General features: G+C 44.4%; 1 protein-coding gene across 2 annotated transcripts in view; it reads left to right on the forward strand.

Moving 5' to 3' along the window:
• Positions 1 to 18,086: 18,086 nt before the first annotated feature.
• Positions 18,087 to 25,812, forward strand: part of LOC104028951 (gamma-aminobutyric acid type A receptor subunit rho1) — a 33,196-nt gene continuing 25,470 nt past the window's right edge. For both annotated transcript variants that reach the window (XM_075706940.1, XM_075706941.1), the window contains exon 1: positions 18,087 to 18,208. In XM_075706940.1, coding sequence (XP_075563055.1) covers positions 18,087 to 18,208 — 122 coding nt within the window. The remainder of the gene's footprint in view (positions 18,209 to 25,812) is intronic.

The following is a 25,812-nucleotide window of genomic DNA, read 5'->3' on the forward strand; positions in this document are numbered from 1 at the left end:
TCTGGTGATGCAGGTGTGGCGGAGGGGGTGGTGTGAGGCGGGAGGGGGGCACCACGTGGACCCCGCGCCCTGGGGATGCAGGAGATGACCTTGCGCAGCTCTGGGCATGCCAGGGCTCTCACATCTGGTGGGATGATGCCAGCTCCCTGGCCACAGCCACAGGTGCTTGGGGCCAGCTGGTGGGTGTCAGGGCACGCTGGGTTGCACGGAGTCCCTCCAGGAAGGTGCAGGGAGTAGGGGTGCAGCTGTATTGGGCTGTGTTTGTACGTGGGGCTGGGGTAGCCAGCCCACACCTTCCAGCAGCCACAAGGAAACCAGCTGTGAAAAGCAGGAGGTCAAACCCAGCTTAAGCAGCAGGGGTTTTGGCAGGGGACCGCGCAGCCGCCCGGATCCCGGTGGCGGGTGTTGTGGTGGACACACACACATAGGCTTTCACCCCTGTAGCCATCAGGAGGCTCCTGGAACCTTTATTTCCACTTGCAAGGGAGCAATGCGTTTCACACTGACCCACTCACTTTCCTTCCCTTAACACATTCCTTGAGATGAGGCTTTAGGAGCTGGCTCCTGGACTCCTCTGCAGGTGACACCATCTCTCCAGGCTGTGCCAGTGTCATCCTTGCAGGGGGGGGGACTTACAGAGGCACCTGCACCCACCCCGGCAGAGGGTCTGAAATATTCTCACAAAGCCATGAGATCAAAAGCAAAACTCACCAGAAAGCCAAATCCACTGGAACGTCCATAAATAATGTCAATAATTACTCTACCTATGAAGAAGAAAAATCTCTATGGCTATCCCGTGACTTAAAGATATGGATATAATAAAACTGATTCACATGCAGGAAAGTGATTTGTACTTGTGAGGACTGGTTTTTTACTATATTTAATTTTACTCATGATCGATAGGAATCTGCCTGCTGATTTACTGATGATCTCACAGGAAAAATTTGGAAGGAATTTTACAATTATGGCTTAAAGCAAGAATTATTCCATTTTACTTTTATATTTTACAGTATATTGACTTACACAAAATAAATGTACATAAAGTAGGAGAAGCCTCACAAGATGTGACATGCGAATAGGAGAAGACAAATGAGACTCGCGTGTCCTGAACAGTGTGGGTCCTCAGCAGGTAAAATGGGATCTCTCAGATGTTGGGGTTTTCTTTCGTCTCCTTTCCATTTCACCTTGCTTTTCCACAGCGATGCCAAGCTGTGGAAAGCAGGTTAAATCTGTAAGAAGTGTGAGAACAAAGTTAGTTCTGTGCAGGCAAAGGACTTCAAACGGGGAGAAAGGCTGGCGGCGGAGATACTGTTATAGGCAGAGACTTCAAAAGAGACGCAGCAGGTAATTAACTTTGCAACTAATCGGTGCAGCCGGAGCAAGGTACGCAGGCTGCGTGAGCGAGGCTGAACTCTGCAAATTTCTATTTAAGTAATTCCTTAGATTTTTTGTCGTTTACATACACTCATGTTAAGGGGACCTGGAAGAGCCCTGTGCTCGTGTCTGGGAGCACGACGTTGCCCCTAAGGGCTTCCCGTCTCCGCGGGTCCTAGGGATGGGAAGGCAGGGGCACCACCGCTGAGGGATCGTGCTGCCCATGCAACAGCCTGGCCAGTAGCACCCCCAGACCGCTCCGCGGCTTAAACTAGCCACTGTGGCAGATGAGAGAGGTGAAAAGAAACACCATGGGGCTGCTGCCCAGGCTAACGCTGCCCAGGGAAGACACCTCCAGAAGTCTTCATCTGTCAGCCGATGGTGTGCAAACAAGGCTTCCCCGCAGGCTGCCATGCAAGCACTGGGAGTTGGGTACTGATGTGAGCAGAGAAAATGGTCATTGCCCCCTCTTCACACACTGTTCTTTACAAATACAGTCCATGAGCAGCTTTATGCCTCTCAGCACAAAGCAAAATCCAACTTCTTTTTACTCATGGGCGACTCTGCGTGTGCTATAACGGAAATTACAGGCCACATTTATAACCAACAGAAGATTCTGTGACACCAATACAAACTGAGCAATGAGATGAAAACAATTGATTATTGACATCAGAGATGGCACAGCCCCATTAGATCATCTTAATCATCTCTCAAAAATGCTGAATGTTTTCCAATACTTTGTCTGGACTATGAAAGAGGTTACTGTTAAAGGGATGCCAGCCTGGAGACTGTTAATTACTTTTTTGGCTCTGGCATACAGGACAATGCCTTTAAAGCCAAATGGAGAGATGAGCTCTTCCAAGGACCCATAGAAGCCATGTGCAAAAAGCATGTACAAGTTGATAACAACCATTTTTCTATTTGCTCCGGCACTAGAGAAAGACAAAAAAGAACAGACAACATTTTGCAGAAATCCCAATATGTTCTTGGGCTTTGCAGTTTTAAAAGAATCAAGTCTTAAAAAAAAGTTCACCAACATTTTCTATGTCAAAATGTGTTGGTTTAGAAATGTTTGCTCTGTAGTTTTTCTGGGTTTATTTCCTTTCATTGCTCAGTCTTACTATTAAAAGAAGCTAGGGAACTGGAAGAAGTGAACAAAAGGGAAAAGTTTGAAAAGCTTGCAAAAATATTTTAATGGAGAGGGGAAGATGATTCTGTTTGTTTGGGTTTTTTTTTTTTCCCCCTCTGGGTTTTTTTTTTTTTTTTAAATGCTGGAGAAGCAGCATTCTTAGGGCTCAGCTCTGGGTGGTAGCGTAGGACACCATGCACTAACTGCTGATGATAATGTATGTGTGTTGGGGCCTCGCAGGCACATGGGGCAGTTCTTCCACATCTCCCAGCTCTGCACAGGACTCCCAGATATTTCTCTACCACTCTTTTTTTTCTCTGCCAGAAATATGCTGGTGATCCTACCTGGGGCCCACTGTAGACAGGGGAAAGCAGGTTTGTCCCATAGGGAGTCTTCTCTTAGGGAGGGAATGCTTCAGCGCAATGGCCAAAAAGAAACAGGTCTCCTTCCTCTGGCACCATACACACAGAGTAATGGAGTATCACCAGAAAGGAGTACTCACTCACAGCGGTGGGTGTGCTCAGAAACCCAATGAGACACCCCAAGTCTCTTGGTCACAGTTTGAAAGTGGAGGAAAAAACGCGCAGTTCCATTTTCCATGGTGATTGCAGGTTTATAATCCATGAACGAGTGTAATCGTGTCGTATTTCCATTTTTGATCATGGAAAACCAGCTTTCTTTTCTTGTTAAAATCAAACCTTAAGTCTGATCTTAGAATATTCCTTCTTTTGGCAAAGGCATGTTGTTTTTCCAGACATGCTAGTCTTTGTATCTTCAGCACAAAACTCAGCCATTGTGTTCCTACATACCATGGGCTGAATTTCTGGAGATGTCTGCTTTTCCTGGACTATTTCTGGGCTGACATCAGCACGCTGTGCTGCAAAGCCATAAACTTGCAACTACACATGCCCACAGTCTGCTTTTTGGGTCCTTGCCCAGAGCATCTCAAACTACTGTCTCCCCTTCTATTAGCTCTGCTCTGGATTTCTCTCTGAAATAATTACACTGTTTTCCTTTAAAGATAAACCATTCAAATGCTGTTAGTATCAAGCCTCCGATAACAAATTCACTCTTGCCAGAAAGGGAGGGGAAAGGATTTGGCCTAAGAAATCAGAGCCCATTTCCAAGTGCCTGAGAGTTCAGTGAAAGTGCCATTCCAACCAAAGCCATAAACAAAACCACTAATGCTAGGCAGCTTTCCATAATTAGAGAGTGACGTCTTTTGAAGAGGGAGGGGGAAGAAAGGATAGATGTATTTTATTTTGGTTTTTTTGCATCTTTGGGTGAGTTTTACCACCCCCGGGAGCTGCTCAGCCGGTTCCCCTGAAGTCTCCAGTTATCCACACGTTAGGGCAGCTGTGGACTGTAGCAACCTGGATTTTTTCATGCTTCCCCCACCCTGGGCAGTTTTATGGGCTGTGAGGGACCTCCCCAATCCTCTCCTTTCCCCAGAAGGTACCAGTGAGGTGTCCTTTCCTTCCAGATACAAATACACCTCTGTTTACAGTCTCTTTTTCATGCTGTGGTAAACTCCCCTGATACACCAAATTGCATAAGCGAGACCCACAAAAGCTACACATATACTAAGGAAGAGTCTCCTGGTCATTTTTTTTTTTTTTTCTTGAAAAAATGACTCGTCCCCTTAGGAAGAGGTTTTTGTATTGCTTTTATGCTTCCTTCCCTTTCCACTCCTTCCATGGCTTGCTCAGGGTGACCAATATGCAACCAGCCCTGAGCTGCTCCCAAAACCACCTTCACCTCCTCCCCGACCCACCCTGGCCCCTGGGCGATGATGCTGGGGCTGCACAGTGTGGACATCCCTGCCAGGCCCCAGTCCCCTGGGAACCCTCTCACCAGGCAGCCAGGAAAAGTAGCTGTGGAGCTGCTTGTCTCCAGCAGGTGGGAGCCTGCCTGCACTGCTGCTGCCTGCCTGCCTGCCTGGCACTGCTGCCTGCCTGCACTGCTGCTGCCTGCCTGCCTGGCATTGCTGCCTGCCTGCACTGCTGCTGCCTGCCTGCCTGGCATTGCTGCCTGCCTGACATTGCTGCCTGCCTGCACTGCTGCTGCCTGCCTGCCTGGCATTGCTGCCTGCCTGACATTGCTGCCTGCCTGCACTGCTGCCTGCCTGCCTGGCATTGCTGCCTGCCTGACATTGCTGCCTGACTGCACTGCTGCCTGCCTGCCTGGCATTGCTGCCTGCCTGACATTGCTGCCTGCCTGCACTGCTGCCTGCCTGCCTGGCATTGCTGCCTGCCTGGCACTGCTGCCTGCCTGCCTGGCATTGCTGCCTGCTTGCACTGCTTGCCCACACCACTTCCCCTGCTGCTGCCAGCCTGCACCACTGCCCACCTGCCTGGCACTGCTGGCCATGCTGCTGCCTGCACCACTGCCCACACTTCTGCCTGCACCACTGCTTGCACTGCTGCCCTCTTACCTGCTTGCTTGCCTGCACTGCTGCCTGCTTATGCACAAACTACCTGTGCTGTTTCCCGCCTGCCCACAACGCTGCCTGCACTGCTGCCTGCCTGCTCTGCTGCCCACACGGCTCCTTATACCACTGCCCACCTACAATGCTGCCTGCTCTGCTGCCTGCCTGCACCTCTGCTTGCCTGCCTGCATGACTGCGGCCACCATGGTCCCCACCCCTGCCTACCTGCCTGCACCACTCAGCACCACAGCCCCAACCACTGCCCACCTGCCTGCCCCACTGCCCCCACTGCTTCCCATGCTACTGCCTGCACCGCTGCCCAAATTGCACTCCGAAAGGAGGAAAGCCAGCCTGGGTCAGCGTCACTTCCCAGTGCGGCTGCCTGTTGCAGAGCTTGAGACTCTGGCAAGGAAAAAGTACTGAGCTGGTATTCCAGATGGAAAAGCATGAGAAAAATAGAGTGAACAATAACAAAAATTCCCCTTTTTTCCCCCTTATCCTCTATGTCCCTGCACCCCAACAGAAATAAAATTTGCAGATGATCCTGTTCCCCTGGCTGCAATTACAGGAGCAACGACAGACTTCAGTGCTGGGTGTAAGGCCCACCTACCACCCCACCTCATCCCCAAAGGTCCCCAAGGCCAGTCCCAGGTGGGACACAAGCAAATGGCACTGGCGGCAGAAGCGGGGCAGCCACAATGCGGACACATGTCCTAGGGGACAGGCGACGGCTCAGGGCTGCATTGTCCAGTTGCTGCTGCAGCTCATTTGCTTCTGCATACTTTGGATTGAATGTGCAATGAAATGAGGGCAAGAGGTTGAATTAGAAAGATAAGGTGCTGGCTGTGAGAGGGTAAAGAGGACAAACGTGCAGGAAGAGGACAAATGTGCAGAAAACAATGATGTGGGAACCCAAAATGGTCATAGCAAAAAACTGTATTAATTATGTTTGTGCTTTTGTTGAGGCTTTCCTCTTTTATGGGTGTATCTAATACATTTTAAACTCTACCACTCTGCTAGTGTGCTTGTGAGGAGGTGTACATCCAGTTTTCTCTTTTTATCTGGAAATAGAACCATGTAAGATAAATGCTGCCTCTTCTATCTGTTCCCCCTTAGTGAGCTGCCAAGACATTTCTGATGGACCTTTTGTGCCCCGGTCCCCCCAGTGCTGCACCTCATGCTCACTCATACACTTCAGTGGCTTTTTTCAATGGCCTCCACACGTGACCGCTTTAGTGGGATGTGCACAGATTCATATAACTGGCATTGACCTCATTTGGAAGGGAAAAGAAGAAACACTGGTGAAACCATATGGGGAAGTTAAAAAATAAAAGGACTGGCTTTTTCTGTAACATAGCTCACCTACCACATTACAACCCCAATGCTGTACCGCTTCCTTTTCAACATCTGGCACTGTTTTTCCTATGCAGCTTCTGCTCATGGCAGGTCAAGGCCTCTCTGACCTTGCTGAGCTGGATGTCCCCTGCTTAATCACTGCTCCCAGGTCAGCGCAGGAAGCACTGCTTCGCACAGTAACAGTGACAGCACGTTCAGGAAGCTTTCATGTTTTCTGGGAGGCACAGCCCTGTTCTCAGTGATGCTCAGCAAAAGGCAAGTGGCAATAGTCACAAGCTGCAGCAAGGTACAAGGAGAAAGCTGCTCAGAGAGGCTGTGGAAACTTCAGCCTTGGAGGTATCCAAAATTCAACTGTACAGGGCCCTGAGAAGCCTGGTCTAAGTTGTATCTCCCAGGTTTAAGACCAGAAGGTACCATCAGGACTTTTTTAGTATATCATACAGGAAAACAAGCCTGTTCCTCACTGTATGCTCATCAAAAAAGAAATTACTTCCTCTTAAGGCTCAGTTCGTACTTGTATAAAGATTCAAATATTCTTGCAAACCAAAGGGAGAAAGGAAAACCATGGCATGGGATAAATACATCAGCTCTGTGGTGGTGGTGTTAATAAAAATCTGTCTCCCAGACAATTTCTTGGAATAGCAAGAAACCAGATACCAAGGCTGTGAAGGCATATGATTGCTGTCTGTGGACACTTCAGGAAGAATAAATACCAGACAAGGAAAATTATTGATGTCAAAGGGTAAACTGATACAGGTTCAAATGAATGGAACTGAATAATGCAAAACTGGAAACTAGAAGATTCTAGCTATCAATCATGTTGAGGACCTGTGTTACCCACTGTTGTGGTTTAACCCAGCAGGCAGCTAAACACCACACAGCTGTTGGCCCACTCCTCCCCCCGCCCCCAGTGGGATGGGGGAGAGAACTGGGGGAAAAAAAAAAGTAAAATTCATGGGTTGAGACAAAGACAATTTAATGGAACAGAAAAGGAAGGGAAAAGAATAAAGATTATGATGATGATGATGATGATAATAATAATAATAATAATATACAAAGCAAGTGATGCACAATGCAATTGCTCACCACTTGCAGACTGATGCACAGCTAGTCTCCAAGCAGCGATCTCTGCCCCCTGGCCAACTCCCCCCAGTTTCTATACTGAGCATGACATCATATGGTATGGAATAGCCCTTTGGGCAGTTTGGGTCAGCTGTCCTGGCTGTGCCCCCTCCCAGCTTCTTGTGCACCTGGCAGAGCATGGGAAGCTGAAAAGTCCTTGATCAGTATAAGCACTACTTAGCAACAACTAAAACATCAGTGTGTTATAAACATTATTCTCACATAAATCCAAAACACAGCACTATGTTTTACAATGAGGGTGGTGAAGCACGGGAACAGGTTGCCCAGAGAGGTAGTGGAGGCCCCATCCCTGGAAACACTCACGGTCAGGTTGGATGGGGCTCTGAGCAACCTGATGTAGTTAAAGCTGTCCCTGCTCGCTGCAGAGGGGTTGGGCTAGATGATCTCTAAAGGTCCCTTCCAACCCACAGCATTCTCTGATTCTATTCTATGATACTAGGAAGAAAATTAACTATCCCAGCTGAAGCCAGGACACCCACCAAGAACTGAGGTCAGAGAAGCTAAAGGGTTACAAGATGGTGCTTGATGAGTTTATGGAGATGAGTTTGTAGGCTTTGGGCATCCATGCAAGGAAGGCTGGTGGTAAGGGAAGCTGACGGTTGTAATTTGTTTGGATCTCATGGATTTAAGACACATATCTCAGTATCGAGCCAGTCACCTTCAACGGTTGGGACACTGCCACACTTGCTCTTCATCATACATTTTACTTGGGTGAGAGAAAGGGCAGGGGGGCTTTGGTTTTGTCTTCTGATAGTGCAGTGGAGATTAGCAACAGATAGAGGCAGGACACTGGGCACTGAGGTCTCCTCTTCAGACTTGTCCTGGAAAAGCTTTTAGGTATCTGCTTGGTGTATTTTTCATGTATGCCCAGGACTAGCCTGATCACCAGTTCTGTAATCTGAAAGGAAGATTTCCCTTGCACCGGCAGAACAACTTGCTGGTTTCTTTGGGTGGGGTTTTTTTGTTTTGTTTTGTTTCCCTCTGTGACATGAGCCACCTCCAAGAATGGTCTGTGCTGACACCTGAGAAACCCCCTCATTTTGCAGAGGGACAAGCAGGATACTCTAATATTCAAAAGCTCTGCAGACATACTAAGCTTGCTCATTTGCCAACGGCAGTGATTTCTATGCTACATAATCATCTGTTGATTCCTGTACATTTGCAGTCTCTTGCTGCAAAACAAGACCTCTTATTAGTATTTTATTTCAGTTAAATATTCCAATCAGACTAATGTTCTACTAATTACAGTCTTGTATCTGCCCATATTACACCATATGGTGTCTGCAGACAAGGGGCAGAAGCTAAACTGGTGGAGAGGCACAATGCGCTTCACTGTGGTTTTAGCCCACTATTTGTATAAATACATTAACAACAGCAGTAAGACAAACTGTGCAAATGAACATTTTGCTAAATTGAGATCCTGGGAGACAATAATGCAGGCAATTGTTTCAGTTAGAATAAAATTTTTAAAAAGACTGCAAATCCAAGCTGTATCCAGTACAAGAATTTTTGACAGGGAATTCATTGGTTGAGAAAATGGTCTAAAAGAACTCCAGTTCACCTATGTAAATCTGGAGGGCAGAGCAATTGAACACCAGTGGGGTTACACTGATTGGCAACAGGCTAAAGGGAGACACAGTGGGGAATGTCTGCTGTGGCATTTCTGTTTCATCACAGATCTGAAGACCTGGAAGGACTGCAGGCAGTTTGAGATCCAGAGGCAGTAAACAGTGCCAGCTGTGGTGGTGAAACTGTGTCAGACAAGTTTATCTGCGATGACCCATCTAGCAGATTTTAGAAGTTGGCCACTGAAATCAGAATTGCGTGTTACAGATTTGTGGCTCCTGCTTGCTCTTCTCTTCCTGGTGTGTTTCTGTGCAGTTCAAAATACCTTTTCAGTTTGTTTTTTATTGCTGCTTTGAGGCATCAGTGTTATAGCGATGAAGATCAGTAGCAGAGAAAAAGGAGCCAACCGGTAATTTTCCAAATGACCATGTGTAATTCACACAGCTTCAGTACATCCAAATGTCAGACTAACATCATTTCAGCACAGAAATTCAAGGAATATTGTTGTCAGAGCTGCCCCGATCTGCAGTCATGTTCCAATGTTAGCACAAAACCATGAAATATCTCAGAATGACAGAGCTGGAGATGCTGTAGTATATTCACAGAGGAAAATAAAAGCTTCTAGATTTCTTTGTGCCAAAAGTGAAAGGTTGCAGTAACTCCAGTGAGGGAAAACATGTAGGAAGCCATCTGGACTGGTTGTCCACAGGCATTCAACATACAAGACTCCATCAGAACAAAACAAGAATGGAAAGGTGGGACTTGCTGACATTAATCACTTCATTGACTCTGCACACTTAGAAAAATACTCTCTCAAGCCCATGAGGAGGATCCCATGGCACAGCCCTCTGTACGTCAGCCAGCTGCACCGGGCTGCTGTCCTCAACAGCGAAACAGCCTCTGCTGGAAGGCAATGCACCTGACTGACTTAGACAGCTACCTTCTAATAAAATGCGCTGTTTCCTAGAAACACTTTCCCAGCAACCCCTGATGGCTGGCTCAGATGTAGCTGTCCATGCTGTAGGTAAGGAATTTGGACAGGTGAGCCCCCGGCTCCTTACATGCCGGGAGGCACAGAGTGCTCCATACACAGCCCAGTGGCCACCAGTAGACTACGTAGTTTGAAGATGCTTCTCTCAGTTGTCCTGTTCGTGTGTTCATCCCTGAATAGATCCAAGATAAGCTAGATGCCTAGTGTTTGATTGAAAAAGTCAAAAGTGATGCTGAAGCCGTATTTGAAATGTGTGAGTCCTGTGAGCAATGGCCAGACAGATCAATTGTGGCTGGCTGGTGGGTGCACCAGATGGCCGCCCATGGAAGTGGGTGATTCCAAGAAGCAGCTTACTGAAAACCACTGTGCACCTCAGAGTACATCTACCAAGAGAGAACACTGTGATATTTGTTTGTCTTTACTTTAAGAAATACAAATTGTTATAACCTGTTATTTGTTTAAGAACCTCTTTTTGACTGATAACTATGTCAAACCTAACTGTTATAACATAGTGCCCTCTGAAGCTAATTATCACTGCCAAATTCAGGAAAGGCTGTCAGATCCAAACAAATTTATCTTTCAAAAGCACTGTTAGAATTTGCCATGTTAGTTGGCACCAATAATTGATGGTTCTGAGCCTGGTTCTTTGGCTATTTGAACATCTACTCAGCTCTTCCTTATGGCACTGGCTCTTGGACTTCCTCAGATTTTTCCCTGTCTGAGAACTAGCCCATATCCTTCAGAAAATCATACTACCTTCAGTTAAAAAATACACTCATAGAGAAACAAAATGCAAACCAAAAATTAATTTATTTCTATTTCAAATTTGTCTTCTGTGAGCTTCCAGCCACTGCATCTTGTAACAGATTTAATAAAGCTATTTTAATAAATTTTTAGCTTGCTGGATAGAGGAGAACTCTTGCTTTCAAGATTCAGACAGTCTGCATCATCACATAAAGAGGTAATGTAGCCTTCATACTCTTACAATATTCCCTTTTTTAAACACACAAGCTAGCAAATTTTGGCCACTTTTTTTGTATGAGAAGGTACTGTTCAGCTCATTTTCCAAGAAAATTCTCCATTGATGTCCAGAATTTCTCCTCCTTATCCTAAAATTATGACCCACATTCTTGACTGTTAGATGGATCGATTTGCAGTAAGCTATAGTCAAATGACACTAGTAGTTTCTGGGCCTTTCCCTATGATATTCCATTTACTCCTTGTCAGTGATCCTTCAGTTTTTCTGATCTACTTCATGCCACTGCAGGCTTGTTCAGGAAGCAGTCTGTGTTTTAATCTTGCTTATTGACAAGAACAGAACAGTCTTTTTGGGGAGATAATTGCATTGCCTGGTGAAGATTTGCCATTAACAGTCATATTCAATATGGGGTTTTTATCCAGTTTTAAAGTATTTTCCTTATTTTATCTTGATACTGTACTGTTGCAGTTCCTTAATCAAAATGCCATGTGGTGCAACATTAAATGCCTTACAGAAGCACATTGCATAGCTTCATTTCCTCCAGCAAACACATTTTAAATTAATCAAAAAAGGATTAGCTTGGAGAGGTCTATTTTTCTTTAAAGCCGTGCTAATTGACATTAATCAAATTACCCTCTAACTCTTAATATCAGCCATTCCAATAGTTTGCCTGGAATCAGTGTCAGGTTGAAGGCTGTAATTACTCCAGTTGTTCATTTAATCCCCTCTGAATATTGGCAGAACAACTCTTTTATTAAGCACTTCTGCCTTCCCTGAACTGCTATTGACAGTTCTGTAGCTGTTATTCATACCTGTGTTAGCTTTTGTCTTGAGATGGCCCTGTTGGAGTTTCAGTGTTTGTCTATAAGAATTTCTGGCTCCTCACCCTTTTTTCTTCCATTTTGTTGCTGTCTTTTGAAAAGCATTTTGAATTATTTCTTGGTTGACAGGCAAGGGTCCTTAGCATATTACTGATGAAATTCCCCATGGGGGTGATGCAGACAGGCTGTGAGGACAGTAGAGGAAACTGGGAAGCCCTTTTTAGCTAGGGTTCTGTGTGTAAAATTGTACTTATTGCAAAAAAAGGGGGATGCTGCGGGCTGGGTAGGAGGGCTGAGGACCAGAATCTAGTAGTCACAGTGAAATTAGTCCCTATCCAGGATGTGCAGAGCATAGTTTCAATCCAGTCTGAATGCTTTGATACCTTTTAGTTCTGGATCTTCCAACAGAGCTAAACTCACACCCTTTAAGGGAGCACTCCCTCCTAGTAAATAAGTGTACTGTGTGCTCTGGGGATTAGGACATATGGGGAGCATCAGGGGAATCCTTAACACCTGTAGCATCCCGTATCTGCCTCCTCTAGTATATGTGCTAGTAGCAGACAAAAATACTTTCCAATGGGCTGCACTGGGCACTAGTGTGCATATTTCAATATTTTAATTCAACCCTCTTAAACAGCTAGAAGTAAAGGATCTTTCTAAAAATGCCTTTTATCTTTTATTTATCTTTTACTTTTTAAAGTATTTTTTTCCAGTTTTAGCAGCAGAACCCCCATGCAAAAAGGTCTGATGCCCCATGGCCAAGTACACACAAAGCCTCCTAATCCAGCTAACACAGCTCTGGGAAATTGCAGAACAGGCTGAAACAAAAGGATAGAGCTCAGCACGCAATGCACATAATCTCTCAGACAGAGCATAAGGCCATGTAAAGACGCTTGTGAACTCAAATAAGTCTCCACGGGCACAACGACACATCATGTGGGGAGAAAAGAAGCATTCCATGGACAAAGACATCCCTGAGGAAAGAGCTCTAATGAAACCAGAGTGGTGTTAAAGATTTGCCTCATTGTGGTGCTGTAGCATTATTATTCATTTCAGCAGTGAGAAACAGCAGCCAAATGCATTAGTCCTGAAGCACTGCAATTCACTCAAGCACTGTGTTTGCTGTAGCCTTTCAGGTTTCTGCCCAGCACAGGCTTGGCCTATTTCCCTTGCCTTTCATACAGTGTGCAATCCATTTAGGGATTTATAGCGGCTTAGAGGCACATGTACAGTGCCTTGCCTCTATCTGATTTTTATTCTGTGATAAGAAGGCTTGGGGTCATGGGTTCATTGGCACACTCTCCTCCCTACCACTCGTGTTGCATGGAAATCTAGTTATTCATTAGTGTTTACGATTTCTTGAGGTGCACTAATGTCCTCATCACTAGCTGAAGAAGTCCTAGAGTTTTCCACAGAGAGCATGTGAACCCTCTCTGATGTGATATTATAAGTGAGGGGTGCAAGAGAGACCAGAGAGGAGCAGGGCCATAAAGACAAATATGATAATAAAGCATCAAAGGTATTTGTGGTGAAATCCTTGGCCAGTATCAAGTGGCATGATTCCCATCCTGGTGCACACTTATGCCAGCTCATACATTGATCTTTAACACTGAAAAGTAAAATCTTCCTGTTCGGACATTTCCCGCTGCCCCACTCTTGCCAGCAGCTCCTGCTCTTTGCTCCCCACAAACACAGTGTATTTGCTTCCTGTGCCTGCAGAGGAAATATCCTCTTTCCCTTTCTGCATGGGCTTCTTTAGTTTTAATCACCTCACTGTAAATACATGTATTCACAATTCTCTCATCCTCTTAACCTCCTGGAGAGTTTGATTTCAAGTCATGCAAAGAGCAGAGCTACAAGTGCTGTGAATGGCCACCAGCTCTGCTGACAGCACCATAGTGAAACTCAGTGGATATGCCACTTATCCCCCGGTTGTTCATATTCTATTCATCATCTGTACTAATATCTTCCTCGGAGATGGTCTTATATCCAACAAACATGAAGGATCCAGCTGACATCTTTCACCTTATGCAGAGCGAGCATGTATCTCCTGTGAATGTCCCAAAGGATGCAAGTACATTTGTGTCCTGGTTTCAGCTGGGATAGAGTTAATTTTCTTCCTAGCAGCAGGCATAGTGCTGTGTTTTGGATTTAATAGGAGAAGAATGTTGATAACACACGGATGTTTTTAGTTGTTGCTAAGTACTGCTTATGCTAGTCAAGGACTTTTCAGCTTCCCATGCTCTGCCAGGTGCACAAGAAACTGGGAGGGGGCACAGCCAAAATAGTTGATGCAACCTGACCAAAGGGCTATTCCATACCATATGACGTCATGCTCAGTATAGAAACTGGGGGGGGTTGGCCGGGGAGCAGCGATCGCTGCTCGGGAACTGTCTGGGTATCGGTCGGCGGGTGGTGAGCAATTGCATTGTGCATCACTTGCTTTGTATATTGTTATTACTATTATTATTATATTGTTATTGTTATTATTATTATTTTACTTTATTTTATTTCAGTTATTAAACTGTTCTGATCTCAACCCAGGAGTGTGTCTCACTCTTACTCCCCCATCCCATCGGGGTAGGGGGAGTGAGCGAGCGGCTGCGTGGTGCTGAGTTGCTGGCTGGGGCTAAACCACGACAATTTGTTAAAAAAGGACACAAGTAATGGATTCAGAAACCCCACTAACTTTGTATTAAGTCTGATTTTTGAAGTCTCTGACAATACTCATGACTGAAAGCACTGAAGAAGTATGAAATTATACTCTGACTGTATGCCCTGGAGACACAGAGTGCCGGTTCTGAAAGAAACAGAGCTGCACAGGGGAAATAACTTTCCAGAAGTCAAACAGCATCCTATCAACTGCACAGGCATCCTTGTGCTCCTCCAGCTACTGCAAGCAAAAATCACAACAGAGATGCAGTGATGCATTCATCCACGTTTACATTAAAAGCTTTTGGATGAAGGCAGACACCCGTTAGAAAGAGGTTGGAAAAAGTAAATGCTATGGGTTCTTTTATGTGTGGCTGCTACAGTCTGATTACAGCTCCAGGGGTATTTACACAGTGTATACTGTGTATTACTGCAGTATTTGAAGTTTTGGGTAATCAATTACACAAGAGAAGGCCTGGTTCATGATTTGACTGGAGTTATTGTTGTGGCAGACACTTGCACTGCATTGTGCCTTGCCCTCTTGGGCACTGAAATATTCCTGGTTTCTTATGGTGGCTGGTGGCTTGTATGACTGTTCTCCAGACTGGATTTCTGCTCCTGACAAGGTCAGCATGTCAGTACACAGCTGACTTAAGGGCAAAAAACACTCTCATTTTTTTCTTCTGACTATGCTCTCATTTTGGAGATAGATGGGATATAAATAGAATTGGCAAATAGTTGACTTTTCTGTAGTAAATGGAAAAAGTGGACCTTTGGTTGGCTCAAAACTTGTTTATTTTATGAAACTTGTCTATTATAATAATATGGTTGGGTCAAACAGAATGAAATGTTTACTCTTGTGACATTTCTTATCATCCTTTTTTAATGAAAACCCAGGAAATACAGGATTAGAGTCCCAGGCAGCCTGGGAAACCTGCATTTAGTCGTCCTCAGTAACTAAGTAAAAGCCCAAGGTCTCATTGAACTCTGAGGAACAAAGTGACTGAAGTGATAAAGCCCTGGCGCAGGGAAAGCAGTGCCAGCTGGTGGGTGCCGAGTGGGCCCCTGAGCTGAGCAGGAGCTGGAGGTGGTATGGTGTCCTAAGACAGGATCAGCTATACCTGTCTTAATGACTTCTAATGATGGCAATTGCAAACCCTTCCCATGTGATCTACTGCAGTGCTTCACTGTCCTTATTAGAAAATTTTTCTAGTATCTAATCTAGTATCTAACCTAATTTTTCCCTTAATAATCTCTCAGCCCATTACTTTTGTTCTGTATACTATGGCCGCTTGGAACGGAGTGTTTTTCTCTCTGAAGTGACTGTTACATACCTAAAGACATATACTGTGCCATTTCTACCCTTGTCAAGCCTTCTCTTTGGGTTACGCATCCAGTTGGTTCACAGTTTCCTTGCAGTTCATTTGCAGAACTTGCTACTTTCTTGCATGTTGGTAGTGAGACACGGTTAACTGCCTTTGGAGTACAGCAAGATAAACCAAGCTAAAGGTAGCAATGTTTTGCATCAATCCCACCAGTATTTCACCAAGACCATGCTTCCCTGTCTTGCTTATGAGAATGTCATGTGAGATGGTGTTGCAAGCTTATCTAAATTTACTGCTTCTCCCCAGGCTATGAAGTGTGTTGACCTGTCAGGGAAAGAAATTAAGTTTGTTCAGCATATTTGTTCTTGATGAGTCCATGTCTGTCCCTCATCCACTCATTTTCTTCTGGGAGTTTAGAAGTTGTCTGATGATTTATTCCAGGATTTTTCTTTGAATTGCTCATATTTGAAGTTTTCTATGAAAAGCAATGCAAAAAAAAGGGAATTGAACAAATTTTTTTGCCTTTGTATCTTCTTTTAGTAAATTTCCTCTGTTAGTGACAGGATGAATGTTTCCCTCCTCTCATGTGTACCAAGGGACCTCCAGCTTTTCCAGGGCAGCTAAGTGAATTCATAGTTATCCATTGCTTGTCAGTCCTCATTGCTCCTCTGGTGCATAAGCCAGGGACTAGCATTTTTTAAAAATGTGTATGAAGTAAGAAAAATGTGTTTCAAAGAGAAGAAAAAGTTCCTTTGACGCAATATGCCATAAAACTTTGTATAGATTGCTGCAAAAACTGAGAAGAGTATATCTAATGTCACCACAGGTGAAAAGAATACTTATTAAGGTACTTTTTACCTTCCTTGAGAAGGATACGTGAATCAGTGGAAACTGAATGCAGGTAATTTTCAAAGATAAGACAGTTACTACTTCTGTGAACAACAGCAGCAATTAACCATTGCAACAAACCATTGGTGACTGAGTGCCCGTCTCTTGAAGCCTCTTTGAGTTTGTGTAGGAAATGTTTTAGCCCAGCAAATCACTACATTGAATCTTGGTTGACAGAATGAAATTTCAGTGACTTTGGATGTGGTGTTCCTGTGGATTCCGAGGCAGTGTAAATGCTCACCGAAGTCAATAAAGCCATGGCAGCTTAGACCAGGTGGAGATCTCCTCCCCAAAGTTTTTAGAAAGGGCTTTCATGACAAGGGATGGGTGACTCGACAAACTGCTCTAAAATAGAAATCCATGGGTAACAGGCAGAGGAAGAAGAGCTTTGTCAGCAAAGGGATGGGACAAGGCTGGTGGTGTTTGCAGAGCACAGGGCAACATCTCCATAAGGCAGAAGTGGGACCAGAACTGTAGGTCCTTGTGGGGAGGCACAGCGGAGAAGGAGAGTAAACACGGAGCTGCGGGTTATGCAGGGAGGCGGTGAGCTCCAAAGAGATGGGTAACGTGGCTGGCTCAACCACGTACTTCTGCCCATGCTGTTTTATTTTCTTTAGCACCCATGAGGATTTTGTCAGCCACATGAGACCCAGCACACCAGCCCCCCGAGCTCTCCTGCAGCTCTGGCATTTGGTGCTCTGCTTCGGCAGGATCCCTCCAAACAGCCCGGTGCAGAGAGGAGAGCTGTCTCCCCCATGCTGCCCTCCCCGCTTCCTCCGCACACCGGGATACTTTCCAGAGACCCTGCTCAGCAGAGCAGTGAGGTATGTGGCACAAGTCCCGAAAGCACTGACCACTCCAGCCACAGTACCACTGTGTATGAAAGTAACGTAGAAAAACACACGGGATCAAAGTGCTGTTTGTAGAGCTAACTGGAAATGAGTTTTTGCTGGAAACTGATGCATGTTTATCAACATTTTTCAATCCATTGCAACGTCTGTAACAAACATCACTGCTACACAACTAAGTTTGGTGATTAAAGAATGACTAATGACACCTGCCTGACCAACTGCACTACTTTAGTTAACCAGGCAGAAATATATATAAACTGTATCCTGCAGGTACTTGAAAAGGGTTCAGTTTAAACCAATTAATAAAATAGCCTGTTTGGACAAAAAATAATTGTTCTCTGAGAATACGTGAATCCAACACTGCTAGAAAATCCCTGCCATCTGACGTAGAAGGATTTATAGGTTTAGTGGAAATTGCTTTCCCCACTGTCCAGATTAAATACTGCAGGATGATTTTTTGTATGAGTAAACATCCTTCCAATAACGATCAGACTGATAATGTCTTAAAAAGAGGAACAGGATCTACATTTTGGGTTTCTTCTTCTTGTATGGACTATTTCTGGATACAGAACCTTCAGGTAACATGTTGACTGTCCATAAAATGCATTTTAGCATCTTCCTCCTGTTGTGGGGATGGGTTTTATCCACTGAATGCAGAGCCCACCGACAAGGAAAAGAAATACATGAGGTATACAAAAAAGGCAGGTGAGTCTAATTTTTTTTTTTACATTCAAATAGCTACAGCTTGGACAAATAACTAACAGATAATTAGAGTTTGCATTTGCAGATTGTGATCTCTCAGTGAAAAATATTTGCTGTTGCTTTTTTTGCCAATGAATAAGTTTTAATGCATTTTCTATAGTGAAAATAATTGCTCCCCCCCCAAAAAAAATGGGTTTGTGAGGTATTTCAAAGTTTGAAAGGGTGCAAAAAAAGAAGCATTTGCTTGTATTTATTGTGGTTAAAATGTGGTAGAGTATTTACATGAAAATGGAGAGGAAATTTAGGTCCATGAGGATTGTTGCATTCACTGAAGATTAGATTGACTTGAGTTCCTAAATGAAAACATTCAGAATTTATTTTATTATTCCCATAACATTTGTTTTATAGAGTTTTTGAGAGGAAAAAAATGAAAGTCTCTGCAAAATTCAAGGCTATGATCAGTTATCAGAGGAAACAGAAGGAGCATTCAGTGTATTGAATTAAGATATTAAAAATTATTTGAAATATTGTCTATTTTTCTCTTTCTCTCTCTCTTTCTTACAAAAAGGCTGTGTGACATTTTTCTCCCAGTATCTTGTAGACAGCCATTTTAGGAGGTTTTAAGTTGAGGAAGGTTTTTTGCTACAGCTGAGTTCTAATTATTTATATTCTGTTTGGGGAATATTTGGAACTTCATATGAGGATTTTTATACTTAGGCACATAACAAGGTACATCTGGAGGAAAAATCCTTGGTCTTTTTTTTTTTTTTTTTTTTGAGAATATAGCTGACACATTTAGTTTTCTGTTCAAATGTTGTGTACTTCTGCTTGTGACAGACTAAACCTATGTTGTTTCTGCTTTGCCATAGTCACTCTTTCTGTTCTGTAATGACTCTGTATCTATACCATAAAGTGTATGGGGATGGAAATGCAGGAATGTCACAGTCCTGAGGAATTCAAACCATTCCTGTTAGCCTTCAGAATAAATGACTCAAAGGTGGAAGAGATCAAAAGTGCAGTGCCTTTTTGTTTTCCTGTAACCTCCTGTAGCAAGTCAGGGCTACATTACAGAGCGACTGCAGAGTCCTGGTTGGCACCTGGGGGTCCATGAGCCATTTTATACATAGGAAATGGCTTTAGCAGTGACGCCACCTTCGTGGAGGTATAACTAGCAAAATGGATGATCAGCCCCCAGGGTATGTGTTACCAGAGACAGTATGGATGCAAGACAGCCACAAAACCTCTATTTTCATTGAGGCTCCATGACAGTGGCAGCGGAGGTGATATGCTGGCTGTAGCAAAATAAAAGGGTAAGAAGCAAGGCACCACCATTTGAGCTGAAAAGCATCCAGCAGAAAGGAATGCATACACACAGCCATGTTCTTATTTAGCATTTTTAACCAAAACTCCCACTGCACCAAATGCTTAACAGTGTCAGTGCAATTAAGTGACGATATAACAAATCACAGCAGCAGAGTGTTAAAAACATGTGAAAATCAAAAAGAAATACCTATTCAGTTCATGTAGGAACTGCCTCTTCACCCTTGCTTTGTATATACGGTGTAATTATGCCTGGACAAGCCCATCAGAAAGCCCTGAGGTGTCGTGGCTCTGAGAAGCCGGGTCCGCCGCCCTCCCAGCGCACCCACGCTGACCTGGGAGGTCATTTCTGGCCTATTTCTGCCTCAGTAGAGCAGTACTGATGCTGAGGAGGGCTGATAGGGAGGGAGGAGCAACACTGGTGCATGGCCGTAGGGTTGTCCATCAACAGCATGGTGCCCAGAACAGCGCTCACTTTCTCCTGTGACAGGATAAACCACAAGAGACCTATGGTTTTAACAGCCTTATAATTTGTAAGGTGAAAAAGGATGATTATGGTCATCCATCTGATTTCCTGCTAAGCACAAACAACAAAGCCTTCTGTATGAATTGTACAGCGAACCCCTAAGTTATGATAATTACTTTCAGTGTCAAATAAACCCAGAATAGGATCACAAGTATTTTTTAACTTCAGCTTCCATCCATTTGCTCCTGTTCTATGCTAGCTTGTCTCTTCTCCATCCAGGTACTTGCAGGTGGATCAAGCTACCTCTTCATCTCTGCTTAGATATATCCAGAAGAAAAAGTTTCTTATATTTCTCAGTGTAGGATGTTTCCCAAACCTTGACTCAGTGTCATGCTTTAACCCCAGCCAGCAACTCAGCACCGCGCAGCCGCTTGCTCACTCCCCGTCCTGGTGGGATGGGGGAGAGAATCGGAGGAGTAAGAGTGAGAAAACTCCTGGGTTGAGATAAGAACAGTTTAATAACTGAAATAAAATAAAGTGAAATAATAATAATAATAATAATAATAATAATAATAATAATAATAATAATAGCAACAACAATATAATAATAATAGTAATAATAATATACAAAGCAAGTGATGCACAATGCAATTGGTCGCCACCTGCCTACCGATACCCAGACAGTTCCCGAGCAGCAATTGCTGCTCCCTGGCCAACCCCCCCTAGTTTATATACTGAGCATGATGTCATATGGTATGGAATAGCCCTTTGGTCAGTTTGGGTCAGCTGTCCTGGCTGTGCCCCCTCCCAGTTTCTTGTGCACCTGGCAGAGCATGGGAAGCTGAAAAGTCCTTGACTAGCATAAGCAGTACTTAGCAACAACTAAAAACATCAGCATGTTATCAACATTCTTCTCCTACTAAATCCAAAACACAGCACTATGCCGGCTACTAGGAAAAAAACTAACTCTATCCCAGCCAAAACCAGGACACTCAGTCATTTGCTTGTTTTCCTCTGTCCTTCCATTGCTTTTGCAGGGTTGACATCAGGACTTGGTGCAGTATTTGTACAGTCCTCATGTAGGTGCTGTATACAGAGTTACTCCTGCTGACCTGGGATTGTGGTCATGGTCTCCATTGCAGCCTTGCAGTGGGAGGTCGTGTTTGCCCACCATGACCAGGCTGTGGCAGGACACCTCATCTTAGAGGTATAGCCAGTGCTCTTTGCACTCACATGTAGTTCCCTATACATTAAGATGCTGATCATGTGAGACAGTTTTGAAGTAGGCACAGTTCATTTGCATTCCAGTAAAAGTCAAAGCCTTTTCCCATCACAGAATTAGATCCTGGAAGAAAAACAGACCAAGGGTGGATGCTATATAACATCAGAAAAAGCTTGCCGTGGAGATTGCTCCTGAACATTTTGGTATTGACTCTGTTTCCCCTCCCTTCAAGACTCAGCCCTGAATATCCACTATACAGAAGAAGTTATAGCAATTGATTTTGTTACTCCTCTCTGAGCACTGCTATGTCTTGCTCCATAAGGTTTCTGGTAAGGACCAGGATGGAAATCCATCCCTTCACTGCAGCCTTTGTCTTCTGAAGAGACCCACATACCTCACAGGAAGTTGATGGGGGAAATCTATTTGAAGTGGAAAAGGCTGATTCCACAACACCACAGGATGCTCAGGGTGGCTTAATTTGCACCCATGGCCTCCCTAGCCTCCAGAAGCCCTTTAGGGGCACAAGACCGTCCGCTTGCCCTTCTGCCAGGGCTCAGTGCCAGCCACCGGTGTTGACAGGCTGCGCAGGCATCTGCTGTAGAGACCTGCTGCCTTGGGTGGGCTGCCATCATCCTGCTGTCCCTGACAGACATGTCCAGCTTTGCTCCTGATTCTCATGGTGCAGCTGAGGGAGGAAATACACAGGCTTTTAGCTTGTTGCTTTGGATGGTGCCCTTCTGCAAGTGTTAGTTTCTTCCAAGGAGACTCACTTGCTCTGAACTCTGCTTTCAAATAAAACCTCACCATTTGCTCTGCTGTTTTCAGCCCCAGGGCTTGTCCTTTCACCTGCCCATATTCAGGTGATCCCACAGCCTTTGCACTCCTGTTGATATGAGAATGGGGGGCCACAGGCTCAGACACATTCTCTGTCACGATTTTTGGCACTGCAGGTACCCCAAGGTAGCCATTCTAACACGAGACAGAACAACCTTGAAGAAGGGTGAGCAGACAGGTATGGTTTTCCCCACGAGAATTCATGCATGCAGCATGGTCCTTTGGGGACTGGGTTTGCATGACAGGAATTTTGCAAAAGGTCCCAAATTATTCCTGAAATAAAGTTGACACAGTGCAGAGTGTGACAAGAAAATGGCAAATAAGTGTAGGTCAAAGTATGTATACAGTCACGATGAAAGCAGCAAAGCAGATAGCTTTATTGCATGGGACTTATTACAGAGCCCTCCAATATTGTAATTCACTGTAAAAATGTCTGTGTGCTAGCCAAAGCCTCAGCTACTTATTTTTGCTAATCTCCAGGACGAATCACCTCAAAGGAATATCACTTGAAAAAGCAGCACTATAAAAATAAAACCTTTCTCACCTTGCAGACCTGTTTGCAGTTTGCAGTCAGCCGTGTGCAAATCCTGCAGGGTTTGCAAAGCCTTTTACTCTTGCTCAATCCACAGTGCCAAAACTCCTACGGGAAGGAGCTGAGATCCGGAGCACTGGCAAGAGGGCTGGCTGCTGCTTTCCCAACTGCTCAGGCTCTCGGGAAGCCACCAGGCTGCACGGGGGTCACTAGAAGGGTACAAAGGGTCACTAAAGGTCACAACATTGTTATGCCAAAAAAAGGGCCAAAGCCCGTGTTGCTCATTAGACTTGCAGAACCTGCTAGAGAGGGTGAGCAATAGAAAAAGAACTGGCTTGGAGCTGAGCCCAGGCTGTTCTGCCAGAGCTAACTGCTGGGGAAAAAAAAATCCCTTTTAACACTAAAATCTCCCTGGACAGCATTATAACCACCTTTCTGACAAACAACTCTCAGCAGAAGAGATTTCACTGTACAAGATTTACGGATCTTGTTTGTTTAATCTCAGCTAAGAGACCCTCTTCATGTTTTTAGTCATGTCCCTGCCATTCCCTGGCCATGTTATAATCATTTTGCCTCACTCTGGTCTCCAAATAGCTACTCATTTTCTGCTCCTCTAGAGCTCCCTGTCCATGTTTTTGTCAGTAAGAGCTATCTTTCACAGCAGCTGAATGACATCCTCTACAATAAGCCCTGGGCTTGTTATCACAAGGTCTCTTTCATGGCCAAAGATCTTTCTGACATTTTCAGATGTTATTACAATTAGTGACACTCTTCTTAAGTGACGGGAGCCACCCTGCATCGTTATGGCTATGGTTCCTTCCCAGCCCTTTCTCAAAGGCTCAGCATCATACTGAATATTCACAACATTAAAATTACCCTCCTTTGCTTTTGTTGAATTCGGATGGGACTTCTGCATTGTCAGCTCCTCCGTACCCCGGCCATGTTGTGTGCGAGCTCTCTGCGCTCTGCAAATCACACATGGCTATCCTGGTACCCTCACTGAGGCCGCCTCCTGCGTGTAGGGCAGCTCCTAGCTTCTTGCCCTCCAGATGCTTTCTCTGGCCTTATAAATTCATCCCTAACAGGATTTCTTCCTTTACCTCCCAGCAATCCTTAAGCTGTTCTCCTGACCTAGAGTTTTGCTCTTGTATCTTACCTTCAGGATTGATCCTGAAAGTATTTCTTTGCATGAACAAAGCTTGCTAATGCAAGCTGTCTTTAGATCAGCTCTTCAGAGAGCACGATAAGTCCATAAAGTGCCCGTTGAAAGCACTGCCTATAGGAGCACATTATCAACAGCGAGCCAGATCCAGTGGAGTGCTGAGCACCCGCAGCTCCCAAGGCACTGCTTTTTAAGATCAGCAGTTTGTGCTGTGCCTTGACACCATATGCACCAGCGGTGCTGAGTTGGGAGAGCAATAAGAAGCCCAGAGTGGGCTTCAGGCCAACGCAACCAGAGTGTCTCCATCTCCCCTGTTGGTAACTTGCCTTTCGCTTTCCTCCTTTCACCTCCATCTCCCTCACTCCTTTTCATTCCCCTATTCAAGGTTTATCCTCTTCTCCAACTTGCTTTTTCTCTTTTTTTTATCCCAGACTTTCTCTGCCTTCTGCTGCACCTGCCTCATTTATTTGACCCTAGGCACAGCCATTTCCCCTGTCACACAGTTCTGCCAGATTTTCTCCAGTTGCTTTTAACTCTGTATTATTCTAACTTCCTTCTCTCCTCTGGAAGCTGTTGCTGCTGCCTGTCTTACCTCTTCTTCCACCTGCCAGAAATCCTTTTCTTCTGTCCAACAGTGCTCATCTTCTTTATCTTGCTATACATTGACTTATTTTTCATTATTGCTTTGCTATTTCTCTCATTTTTCCTTTCCACCCCTGGTGTTCTTTCAAGTAACTTCAATCCTGCATGACAACTTTTCTTGGAAGTCTTGTGTTTTTTTCTCACAACCAAGCCAAAAGATTCATTTTTCCACTTATCTTTGTAAATTATGATGCTTTGAAAATTATACTTTCTGTTTTCATCATTATCACCAGCCTCCTTTTATCCTTTCTAGAACTTATTTTGGGTCTACACTTCACATAGCTTCCTTTCTTTATTCAGGTGATTCACGGCAGAACATTGTCTCTAGTGGTACTTCTGTAGCTACATCCATACACCCATGTACTGTGCCACTTCACTGTGCCACTGATGGTAACATCTCCAGTCAACATTGCCACCATATAACTTGCTCCGGATCCACAGCTTCATATTGTCTTCTAGCCCACCATTACTCCAATGTGGTTTATGAGCTGGTGTGAGAAGGCATAACACTCTAAAAACCTATCTGCAGCCCAGAAAAAAAAAAAAACCCAGACCCCGAACGAACCCAAAGACACTGCAAGGCAGTTTTCTGCCTCCTGAGTACATATAAATGGTTTGATTTCCTGATTCAGGGGTTGGATTCACTTCTGAAATGCCCCTGCTGGTCTTTCTTCTATAAACTGCGCGGCCATCTTCCAAACTCACTTGTGTTTTTAGCACTCGCAGCTGTCAGTGAGAGTGAATCTCACAGTGTGATGTCGTGTTTATGTACTTCTTTCAAATGTCTTCTCCTTGTGATGTGTTGTGAAAAGTCTGGAGCTGGATATGTGAGATGTAGGCATGCCTTGGTGTTACTAATAGCATTGAAATGCCGTCTGTTTGGTTTGCTCTTCCATTCCCAATAACACCTAACCTCCTCTTTGGTTTTTTGAGCACTGTGGAGCATTAAGCTGATGTTTACAAAGAAATAGCCACCAAGAAAAGAAAAAGACACCGAGACCTCCTTCCTAAGCAGTAACAGCTGATTTGGAGGCCATCACTGTCTTAACATTGTTTCTGAAAGTACATTGAAAAAATGCAAAAATACAAAGTACAAAACAATGTATGCTATTCTGAATTTACTAACACTAAATTTCTGCTGTCGTTTTATCTGAAGTCACTTGACATCATGAGGTCCTGCTGTAATTCTCCACTCCCAGTTCTGATTTTGACTACCTTGAATGGTTACATATCCTCAGTAAACATTGTTGCCAGTACTTATTCTTTTCTCCCAAATAATTTATAAATTTGTTGAACAACAGAGTTCCTACCACAGATTCGCATGGAACTATACTGAAAACCATTCTTCACAGTGAAAAATCTCCATTATTCCTCTTGTTTCTTATTTTGCAACCATTCATATAAAGGGAACTTGCCTTTTTCTGACCCA

Source organism: Pelecanus crispus, chromosome 3 (assembly GCF_030463565.1).
Source record: "Pelecanus crispus isolate bPelCri1 chromosome 3, bPelCri1.pri, whole genome shotgun sequence".
NCBI classification, from domain to species: Eukaryota; Metazoa; Chordata; class Aves; order Pelecaniformes; family Pelecanidae; genus Pelecanus; species Pelecanus crispus.